This window comes from Hypomesus nipponensis, chromosome 23 (genome assembly GCF_054491055.1).
Source record: "Hypomesus nipponensis isolate SF chromosome 23, ASM5449105v1, whole genome shotgun sequence".
NCBI classification, from domain to species: domain Eukaryota; kingdom Metazoa; phylum Chordata; class Actinopteri; order Osmeriformes; family Osmeridae; genus Hypomesus; species Hypomesus nipponensis.
Window position 1 is genome coordinate 1,838,549 of NC_140383.1, and position 12,227 is coordinate 1,850,775.

Here is a 12,227-nt window from a genome sequence, read left to right on the forward strand (position 1 = left end):
CCCTCTATATTTTACACACCAATCCGGCACTTCATACACGAAACCACCCCAGAGCGTCCGGCTAAGCAAATTATATTTATCGGCCTCACACGTTTCTTCAAAAAGACCAATCTGAACTAATGGGTTCAGACCACAACCAGCCAACCACACACACACACACACACACACTCATCACAGGAGTCAAGGCCAGGTTTGAACACAGCACCAAAGGTTCTCATCAGCTCATCAATCAGAATCCCTCTAAGCTTTCGGGATGAATAGTAATTCACATCACTAAATTATTGCATCGTGTTTTATAACTCGAAACCTTGGTAAAAAAGCAAGTACTAAAATGAACTGTAAAGTAAATGGGCATGTGCCATTCCAGCCCCCTGCTGCTAACCTTCAGTACTTGAATGCTCAACCTTATTTGTTTGGCTGTTATTTTTCTCCTCTCCTTTTAATACAGTCATTATTTAGGAGAGAGGGAGGCTAGCTCACAGGAGCAAACGACTGGAGCACAGAAATAGGGACGCTGCTCTGCTTTGTTAGCTTTGTAAACACTCCTGCTACAGTACTACACCAGCTTAATGAAGCTGGAAGCAGTTTGGCTGAAAGTGAAAGATGGTCCTTGGATGATTCTACATACTGAATCTGCTGGAGGATGCTGCAGGACGCGGTCCTGGGCACAACACACACCACATAACGCACAATACTGCACACTACACAACACACACACCACTTTTTTCTGACCTCCCCTGTGTGTGTCTGCTGGTGGTTACTTAAACACAACATGCTAGAACATATCAACTTAGTGCTTGAATGGCTAACCAGGCTGCTTGTGAACTTGTGTTACCTACATGTGAATGGTAGGATGTTATATTGCGTAGTATGTAGTACATGCCTTACTTTGGATCTAGAATGAAGGATGTTGAGGAAAAACCATTGGTCTGGTGGTCACAAAACAAGTATTCAAGAGTTCAGAAGTCCACTATCAAATGTTGGTGATGATTTTTCCCTCCTCGACAGAGGCCTGTGAGTGACATGAGGATATGAACTCGATGTGGTTTGACGGCAGGAGTCTCTGCTCTCATGGTTGGTGGGCAAGGTCAACACACAGAAAGAGAGATAGAGAATAAGTCTACCTGGATGACACGATCTGTGAATCCACACACAGTAGAGCCAGGTTGTTCAAACGAGCCACTCGCGTGTTTTTTTCTGAGTTTTCGCAGAGTTCCAACGGGGAGCGACGGAACTCTCCGACTCTGCGGGGTCCAGCCAGCTTCACCCCACCCCTCTGCAGCCAGGTGAGAGCCAATCAATACCAAGCCTCGTTAGTACGCCACTAAACGGTCTTCCACGACTGCCGAGCCATCGTTAAAGATACTTCTGCTGCTACCATAGTCAACCTCCCCCCCCCCCCTTCTCTCACCCCCTTACAATCCATACTGCACGATTTCCACCACACCGTTGCAAACTCCAGGCTTAACCCGGAGAACATACTGTTAGCTTCCATACAGTGGAGGGTGTCTGTGCTACTGTATAGATCCAGGAGGAGGCGGGACAATCTCAGGGCCTCCGCAGGTGTAAATGGGGTACTGCAGTTTCACGCTAACTGGAAGGGTGCAGATTGGTAGCCAGTTGCTCTGTGATGGGATTGAGAAATCAATAGGAGTCCACTGTGCAAGGTAGCCAGTCCCTGCCAGCCCCTGGCTAGCAACAACAGGGAACCACTGATACTCTCAAATTCAGATAATGAGAATCAACGGGCGTCTGAGTAAGTCATTTCCACCTGGCACACACACACTGATTCTCTCACACACCATACACACACGCTCCCTCACACACCACACACACTTCAGGGTAGGAGTTCTCCTTGAGAGACTGTGAGCTATGTTTCACTATCTCCCACTATCTTAGTCTGTCACTGTCCTTGCCCCGTTCTCCTGCTCCCACCATGACCACCTTCCTGTTCCTCTCTCCAACATTTCATGTTCTGTTTTCCTGCTACACCGGACAGGTGACTCTGGTTTCAGCCCTTGCCTGCATTCAAATCTCTTGGAAACTGTGTTTGTCCTGTGAGTGATTAGTGAGAATGTTAGACAAAAAGACAGGAAGTGACAAAGAGATGAAGCAGCAGAGTATGTTTACTCGTTTCACATTTCAATCGTTTCTTCCCCAGAGGGAAGATGATGGGTGAGCCCAGAGTAAAACAGAACTGATTGGTTTCACAGCAGCTCGACAACATTAAAATAATAGAAACGGATGACTTGAGCTTCACAGAGAAACCCCACTATCCCACCTCAATATCCAATTTTTTTTAGCAATTCTTTCCAAACTATTTTGACTTTGGGGGGAATGTGAGAGGAGAGAATAGATTAGACCCCTCATCACCCTATAGCTTCTTCCATTTCCCTCCCTCCCTCCCTCCATGCGTAGCTGCTTGTCTGCATAGAGGGGCTGACAAAGTGCTGCATGGTGCCATTTATACCCTCTGAGTTCCCTCACACAAACACACTCAGGCACATTCCCCCTCTCTCTCATGCCCTACCGCATAGCTTAGGGAGTCTCTAATGTTAATTAATGGGAGTTACTGGAGCATGCGGTTTCTAATTAACCCCAGGGAACGTTGCAGCAGATGCATGCAAGTGGAAACCCCCTCTTAAGTCCGGGCACCATTGTAGCCCTGCAGATCCGTTTCTTGTCCTCTAGCCATCCGTGCTCTGAGAGCCACTTTGCAGTTCACCGGCGCCCGACCACGAGAACGACGCGGCCAATCGCTTCGGCTTCCTCTGCTTTCTGCTGTTCAGCAGGGGAATACGGCCTAATTGACTTAATGATGTCGCTAATCAGGTAAATGAATAGAAGTCATGGAGGATAGCTGTTGGGTGGGAATCCTGGGACTGAATAAGGTGCGGAGGGGTGGAGGAGAGGAGGGGTGGAGGAGCAGAGGGGTGGAGGAGAGGAGGGGTGCAGGAGCAGAGGGGTGGAGGAGAGGAGGGGTGGAGGAGCAGAGGGGTGGAGGAGCAGAGGGGTGGAGGAGCAGAGGGGTGGAGGAGAGGAGGGGTGGAGGAGCAGAGGGGTGGAGGAGAGGAGGGGTGCAGGAGCAAAGGGGTGCAGGAGCAGATGGGTGGAGGAGCAGAGGGGTGGAGGAGAGGAGGGGTGGAGGAGCAGAGGGGTGGAGGAGCAGAGTGGTGGAGGAGAGGAGGGGTGGAGGAGCAGAGGGGTGCAGGAGCAGAGGGGTGGAGGAGCAGAGGGGTGGAGGAGCAGAGGGGTGGAGGAGAGGAGGGGTGGAGGAGCAGAGGGGTGGAGGAGCAGAGGGGTGGAGGAGAGGAGGGGTGGAGGAGAGGAGGGGTGGAGGAGCAGAGGGGTGGAGGAGAGGAGGGGTGGAGGAGCAGAGGGGTGGAGGAACGGAGGGGTGTGACACAGTTCAAGCATCCTCCACATCATGTGTCGATCCAGCCTGCTGTTGCCTGCTGCTTTATTGTGTCCACAGAAGCAGTGTTCTTGTCTGCTTCCAACACCGAGCCCCTGGCCAGGCCAGGCCTCTGGTGACTCTGTAACCCAGGGCTGTAGGCCTGTGCCAAAAGGTGTGTTTGGAAGGAGGAGGGTGTGTTTGTTAGGTGAGAGGGAGAGGGGGTTGGTGGTTCAGAGTAATGCGAGGCGTCAGAGCACTCATGTGTGCCAAGTGAACTGTTCACCTCCCGGGACATGCTGCACAGGAGACTCATCATTGCTGTGTGGAGATCTTCCTCACCATTGAAAAACTTGGTTGGCATGTTATGTAGCATCCTGTTTCACCACGAAGGAATAGGAGCTCATTTCAGAAGACCTACAAGAGCTACTGTATAAACATCTTACGTCTGCTCTTTGAAATGACCCGTCCATCCTATAGGTCAGAGAGCTGTTGATCTGCCGTATTTCCAACTGTCTGTTCGGAGTGTGACTCTGTGACAGAATTGCATTGTAAAGATCTCCACAAAACAAGAGCGGTCAGTGACATATCTTAGACATCATGTATATATATACACATGATTCTAGCCTATATGTAAAATGTTCTGTTACTTTCTCCAAATACAGTAGAATACATTTTAGGCTCCTCATTTCCTCCTGTGTTTGTTCTTCTGTGTGCATACATACATAACAACCTGTATACACACAGAAGAACAAACACCAGAGGAAATGATGAGGCTGAGTGGGGCTGGCCCCGCAGACCTACTTAGTACATCAGCTGAACAAGACTCGAGTATCGACACATACTGTCCTGTATATATAAAAAAGTACATTTTATTTATAGGCTAGAATTACAGAGCTGAATATGAACATATCTGTCTGTTTGTGAAAGCAGACCGATGCCTGTATTTGCAGAGGTGTCTAACTGTTTGAATAGGGTGTTTCCGGATTGGAGGAGGATAAGATGTGTGAACTGGACCACTGGTGCGTCATGAACCATGCGGCTCAGTCAGAGAGACGCTAATGGAGGTGAAGCAGCGCTCTCAGCTGCTTGTCCCTGGGAGGCTGGGGAGAGGAGAGGCTGGGGAGAAGAGAGGCTGGGGAGAAGAGAGGCTGGGGAGAGGAGAGGCTGGGGAGAGGAGAGGCTGGGGAGAAGAGAGGCTGGGGAGAGGAGAGGCTGGGGAGAGGAGAGGCTGGGGAGAGGAGAGGCTGGGGAGAGGAGAGGCTGGGGAGAAGAGAGGCTGGGGAGAGGAGAGGCTGGGGAGAGGAGAGGCTGGGGAGAAGAGAGGCTGGGGAGAGGAGAGGCTGGGGAGAGGAGAGGCTGGGGAGAAGAGAGGCTGGGGAGAGGAGAGGCTGGGGAGAAGAGAGGCTGGGGAGGGGAGAAGAGAGGCTGAGGAGAAGAGAGGCTGGGGAGAAGAAAGGCTGGGGAGAAGAGAGGCTGGGGTGAGGAGAGGCTAGGGAGAAGAGAGGCTGGGGAGAAGAGAGGCTGGGGAGAAGAGAGGCTGGGGAGAGGAGAGGCTGGGGAGAAGAGAGGCTGGGGAGAGGGGAGGCTGGGGAGAAGAGAGGCTGGGGAGAAGAGAGGCTGGGGAGAAGAGAGGCTGGGGAGAAGAGAGGCTGGGGAGAAGAGAGGCTGGGGTGAGGAGAGGCTGGCCACCAGTGACTGTCACACACACATTACAGGTGGTAATATCCAGGCACATTCTATCCACACAGATACACACACAGAGATACACACACAAACACACACATTATGAAACAACAGCTGGATGTCTGTCACACTTCACACAAGTGCGTGCATCAGCCAGATGGCCCCAAGTAACGCTCAGACTGATCTTCATTAATAAGAACCGGACTCACAACGGAATTACAATTCATTACCGAAAAACGACACACAAACGCTAATTACACCCAACTAAGATGAATGAAAGACTAATGGATTCACGAACAGAGGGATGGACAGACAGGACACACAGACACGACAGACAGACAGACAGACAGACAGACAGACAGACAGACAGACAGACAGACAGACAGGACAGACAGACAGGACAGACAGACAGACAGACAGACAGACAGACAGACAGACAGACAGACACACAGACACACAGACAGACAGACAGGGAAAGGTTAGATGGAAGAAGTGTATGAAGGGACACACACACAGGAATTGAGTAGCTAATGACTATAAGACTATGAGTTTCTGGGCACCTGTTCAAATAGGCTTTGACAATCACCATAATCATCATTACCGTTCCAAGGGAACATTGCTGCGTTAAATATCGTCTCCATTACCTCAGCTGTGAGGATACACAGTCCGTCCCTGACAAACCACCGCGCTTTGGAGAATTTATTTCACTTGCCATTTATTCCTTCAAACTACCCATTCCCTCAAACTAATCATCTGGTCCTTGCATCCATTTCCGGCAAAGCATCCAACAGCTTCACAACAGCTCTGATTATTAATCTCTCTGTCTCCAAAGACCACTGTCGCATACGCCCAAGGGAGTCCTCATCAATCAATACTTCTACAGCACTGAACTCAATCTGCAATATACAATCTGTTGCATCAGAGCCAGCTACAATTATACTTGAGCCAGACCATATTACACCAAATCATACTGTTCATTATCATCTAAACCTCAGAGTAATTTTAATAACACTTTACCGCTTTGATCATCGCAATTCAGACACGTGGTTCAGGCCTAGGTTTCTGTTCATCTGGTCTGCCCTTTAAAACTATTGTAGTCATCTACTCCTTAAACAAAACCCACAATCAATCCTTCCTCTCCCACACAACCTGTCTATCTGTTATCTCATCTCATTCGTCCGAGGTCCATTTTGTCCCCATCCATCCTCCAAACCCGCTAGAAACCTTGCTGTCTGAGTGCGGCAGCTCTGTCTCTAGCCCCAGGTCATCTGGTGGAATGAGATGGAATTGTAGGAGGTAGAAAAGAAAATGTCACCAGGGGATGAAATATTGATGGACAGGAAGGCCATATCCCCCCCGCCCCCCTTGCCCTCGGGAGAATAGCGAAATCACGCCATTTGCGGGCTGAAGATTCGGAAACAACACACACAAACAAGCACATCTAATGGTACTCTGCGGAGGAGGCTGGAGGCTAGAGGCTAGAGATCTCAGGAGCTCTTTAAGATGTTGAGCATCAACATATAACTGTTTTTTTTTTGTATGCAGCACTGTTTAATAATATGTTGCTTGTGTCAAGCGAGATATTTTCGAGAGGTGAGTGTTTTGTGTGAATATGTAAAATGGTGTGTTGAGGAAGACAGCAGCTTTGTATCCGCTCTGGTGATTGAAGCAGGTGTAATTAATGGTGGCGCTTTGAGAACTTGGGAATCGTGTTCTCGGCGTTCTCTGCTCACTGCAGTCTCACAAAACACACAAACACAATCACCAGGGAGGACAACATCCTACCTGTCCATAATATAACAGGATTTTACAATCGACCAAAAGCCAAAACAGACAGGTGAACGTCTTGCCACACGTAGTTCTTTTATCAAAAAAATTAAGCAAGCTTCAGAGAGTTCTGTTAAAACACAAGATGTGACCTTTCGTTGGCGAGAATTCAGCCAGAGAACTCACTGTTCCTAATGCCAGCCAATCACAGCAGTTTAGCAAATACAGATGTGACGCTCACCATTAATCCATTTGGCTTCAGGGTCATGGACCATAAACTGGGGTTTGAACAGGTCCTCCACGGTCAGTTTGGAGTCACTCCCAGCCTGGCTGTCCGCTGAAAATACAAACCATGGATTCAAGATCACGTAAGAAAAACACTTTCATTAAAAGTTAATGTTCATCGTTATTATAATCATCGAATGTATGGCAAAGCCCAATTGAATACATAAACTTTGTGTGAGGTGGAGCTAACACATGCATGAGAACAGTCTGTCATTTTAAAGTTGAAGAAAGGTGTATTAAAAGGCTGAACATGAAGATTCTTAGAATAGAGTCGAGCCGACTGCCACAAGAGATATTTTCTAGTAATATATTCATGATTTATGCAGTAATACAGTACTTTCTTGGTCAGCTACTGTAGCTGACTCAGATGACCTAAGGGCAAAACAATCCCTGTACAGGGCACGGTTGGATAATTAATAACACCAACCGTGGCTGGGCCCCAAATACTCAAACATGTCTCTAAGTGTTACACCAACATTACGTAAATAAAAATGGTCAACAGAATCACACACATGCACACCCATCCAGCCATCCATCCGTCCTGACTGACAGACAGAAACACAACAGGGATTCCTAGCACGTTCATTAACGTGAGCAAACCATCAAATCCTTCAGCAGCGCTGGAAAATTTTTCTTTTTTTTGGTATGAAATGTCAAGCCTTTAGGAGAAGAGAACACCTTTTGACAAATGATTAAGTACATTTGTGCTGGTTCAGCCTGTGGGAAGGAGCGGAGGGCCGATCCTTAGGGATGTCAGACGTGTTGTCTTGCAGTGGATAGCAACACCTTGTTACTGTATTTCATACTTACAAACAACTACCTGCTCATCTAAAACCCAATGCTTGAGTCCCCTGTTTTCAATTGCCAGTATATACATTTATTGGAGAAAATGGACATTGAGTTGCATTGACAGCTGGAGGACTTACTGTAAGTGGGGAATCCTTGTATCCGTTAAAGGTGAAGCACAAGGCTTTGTGGAACAAACGTCCTCGCTATCTCATGACAAAGAATGCTGTTGTATTTGTGTGATGCCTGGCATCGGAGCTGGTATCATCTTTATTAAATGTATTGAGTGTTTAGCAGAAACCCTGCCTGGATTGTTTTAAGAGCAGTATTAACTGTACTGTGAGTTTACCTGGAGTAAGAAGGATAACGGACATGGTGATCAGAGAACACACGGCCAGGATGACCAGGAGAGCGATGGCGATGCCTTTCCAGTTCCTCTGAGGAGGGCTGCCTCCTCCCAGGTCCTGAGAGAGAGAGGGGGGAGGGAGGGAGGGAGAGGGGGTGGGGGAGGGTAGAAAGTAAACGTTAGGCATCTTGATGACCAGTGTCTCACTCAGACAGGCCTATTCCCGATCCTTATGATTACTGCTTTTTGATTAGCGACCACGCTTTTAAAGACCGAGAGCTGAGGGAGGGGGAGAGTGGCCATGAGGCGCTGAACATCCTCATGAAAGGCATCAAGACAAACATCTATTGATGAGGACTGACTACAAATAACACCAGTAGTGGTAGACGTGGGAGCTGAGTCTCTGTGTTTCTCCTCAGAGCTGGGGTGAGTGTCTGTGTTTCTCCTCAGAGCTGAGCTGAGTGTCTGTGTTTCTCCTCAGAGCTGAGCTGAGTCTCTGTGTTTCTCCTCAGAGCTGGGGTGAGTGTCTGTGTTTCTCCTCAGAGCTGAGCTGAGTCTCTGTGTTTCTCCTCAGAGCTGGGGTGAGTGTCTGTGTCGAGCAGCACAGCAGCGTATATCGTTACCACCCCTGTGGTGGGGCTCAGATTCATCTGCGAGGATCAACAATTAACATGTCCGACTGATGGTGTTTTGCGCTGAACAAAATCAACATCGCGGCGGGATGCGGCAGACTGCAAGGGGGATCTCGCAAATGCCCCTTAATAATTCCTAACCAGGATTTCAAGGCTCAGCTGTATTTTTCCAGAGCTCACCGAATCGGCCTCCCACACAGTGACCCTCCCCCCTTCCTCTTTTCCAGGGCCAAACGAATGCAGTGGCATACACAATCACTCTACCTACAGCATCGTCCTTCGTAACCTCACAACCCAAACAGAGCTGACCAATTCAGACCGCAACGTTCGCCAACATGACGGGTCCACAGGTCGCCATGGCTACCAAAGGACAGGGCACACACTGTCAGGTGTGGTTGTGGTTGCGTTTGTGTGACGACCACGCCCAGGGGGTCACACACCTGTCCCTCGCCCTCCAGCCCTGCAGGAAGAACAGGACTCTCACTTCCTCATCTGCTGCCTCTGATAAGGCAAGACTCCCCCACTGCCTCAATTACCCAGAACACCCTCCGGGAGGATGGACAGGGATTAGTGGCCACCGACTCAGAGCTGAGATGTGGTTGGCTGGTGGTAAGTTAAAATGGCCAATTAGACCCAAGTCAACCTTCAACCCTTCAAAAAAAGAAAAAGAAAGAAGAAGCTTTTTGCACGTGTCTGTCACACGTTTTGGGATCCTGGAATTGAGATGGATATGGATTTTCTTGTGAGCGTGTCAGATAATTGACAGGTGGGTGTGAAGCTACCCCGAGCCCCCAGCTGCAGACAGACATTAGCAGGCCTCCGGAGCCCCGTTCTGTCCAGGCGGGGTCCACGTTTACACCCCCGTGACTGGCTGCCCTCGTCTGAGGGGGACTCACTGACGGCCCCCCAAAGACTCTGAAAGCTGATCTATTATCAGGGCTGCCGCTCATTTCATTAATACCACAAAGGCTTCTCGTCCTTGAACGCTGACAGCAGCTCTAAATTGCCAAAGCTCTTCCATGCATGAGCTTCTCTCTTTTTATCCTATCTATCCTCTCCCTTTCCCTCTTTCTCTCTCTCTCCCTTTCTCTCTTTTCCTCTCTCCCTTTCCCTCTTTCTCTCTCTCTACCTTTCTAACTCTCTCTTTCTCCCTTTCCCTCTTTCTCTCTCTCTACCTTTCCCTCTTTCTCTCTTTTCCTCTCTCTCTTTTCCTTTCTCTCTTTCTCTCTAATTTCCTACTGAGCTTCATCCTTAATTTATTAACTCAATTATGAGTGAAGATAGAGCTGCAGAGTCCTTGCCCCCCTATTACCATTATCAGGATTAGAAGGCCGAGGCGAGGGACCCTGACAAACCCTAAACCTGCAACTCCCCAGGGGGTGCTTCATAGCCCCCTCCTCCACCCACCTCCTCCTCCCAGCACCCCCCTCCTCCTCCCCCCACCCCCCTCCTCCTCCCAGCACCCCCCTCCTCCTCTCCCCACCCCCCTCCTCCTCCCCCCACCCCCCTCCTCCTCCCAGCACCCCCCTCCTCCTCCCCCCACCCCCCTCCTCCTCCCAGCACCCCCCTCCTCCTCCCCCCACCCCCTTCCTTCTCCCCCACCCCCCTTCTCCTCCCACACACTCTCCCCGCCCTGGAGAGAGCTCCCCAGGATATTCTCCTGTCCTCTGAAGGCCGTTTCAGCCCTCCTTCATAAAGTGCTACTAAACACGTCAAAGCCAAATCATCAACTCAAGAAACTGTTTGCATTTCACTGTTTCGTTTTTGATTGCTGTTGTAAAAATGACTTTTGAATCCTCGTCCCAACATAGTTTTAGGCCTCAGCTACAGTAGACAGTTTCGCCACAAACTTTCTTCAGTTATGACTGTCTAGACATACTTTTCACTTTCTTATTATAGTCCAAACAACACGAGTTATAAAACTAACATGTCTGCTCCTAAATCCTTATTTTTCCTTTGGTACCACAGCCCATTTTTCGACTTTGATTTTCCATCAAAGCCTATCATTCATCTTTCAAATGTGTTCTCTTTCCCCGCATCACTCTGCTGTGCAGCTGGGAGGTGCTTATGGACATAAATAACCTGCTGACAGACTTGGCCAGACCAGACCAACAACTTCATTTCTCCCCTTCTCAATGGAGCAAGTAGACGTGTGAGGTGTCATTGTGGTACAAACCGCTATTTATATCAGTATTAAATCAGCTGATCTATTATCAGCACATAACTGCAGAAAGGTATTTAGTACCCAGAAGGTGATTTAGGTGCTTGTTGTTGTAATGGAGCGTAAGGTTTATGACCTTGTCGTGATGTATTGGAGGTAGACGCGAAGGTCTAGTCAGTAATTACAGTGGGTAATATATTATATTGTTCAGGTGCTGGCAAAACATATTGAACATGAATCACCAAGACACAATTGCAGTATGGATGATAATAGCTATGGTACACTAGAGGACTACAATATAGAAAGAGTACACAAGGATCACAAAGGCCATCTGGCATGAACTGACCCCTCGATCAATGTAGCTGATAACCCTTAAGGTGTGGCACACTGTGATAACTGAAATGCTTGTTGATGAGACTGTGATTAATGGCACCGGAAAATGACTTGCCTCCAAATCCACATTTTCTGCCATCCCTGTCAGGATGTTTCACCAGGGACCTTATTTGAACCTTCATGGCACCAGGCAACAGGCCAAAGAAGCCAAAGAAACATTGAGAAAATGGTGGACTCCTGCCCAGAACTACTACAATCGCAGCGACAACTGAGGGGACAATTAGGCTTGGCTGTGGCCAACAGAAGTAATTTAGCCTGTCATCAAACACATGTCAAAATAACAGACTCTGAACCGATAGGAATGAGTTCCACTCAATCCTGTATGACTGAGACACCCCTCAGGAAACAGACCGTCTGTAGAACTGTGCTAATGCTCATATTACCGAGGACAACTCTGTGCGTGTGCGCGTACATGTCTAATAAGCCCACTGTCAGAAAGGTAGCGCTCTGTCTATTAATAGATACCCTTGCTCCCCTCACAGCACTGTGACCTTGGTGAGCGGGTGACAAACGACGGTGAACGTTTCTGCAAAGCTCGTCCCCACTTTCAACTATGACAGCACAATCTCACACCGAGTAAGACAAACAACCCAGGGTCTTATTTGTTTATTTCGGCCAGAAATCCAATTCTTTACTCCGAGGGTTTCAGTAAGACGGTGAAAGCTGGGTGAGAGCCGCGGGGACGCAGGGACAGGGAGGGGAGTACGAAGGGTTTGAACACGGTGGGTTTTTGGACCCATCCCATGCTTGACCAGCTTGGTCTGAGAGGGCTGGCAC

General features: G+C 48.8%; 1 protein-coding gene across 1 annotated transcript in view; it reads right to left on the bottom strand.

Moving 5' to 3' along the window:
* dpp10 (dipeptidyl-peptidase 10 (non-functional)) overlaps positions 1-12,227 on the bottom strand; it is a 92,524-nt gene that overhangs the window by 31,139 nt on the left and 49,158 nt on the right. The window contains exons 2-3 of the mRNA XM_084688804.1: positions 8,268-8,382; positions 7,089-7,184 (exon numbers count right to left, since the gene is read on the bottom strand). Coding sequence (XP_084544930.1) covers positions 7,089-7,184; positions 8,268-8,382 — 211 coding nt within the window. The remainder of the gene's footprint in view (positions 1-7,088; positions 7,185-8,267; positions 8,383-12,227) is intronic.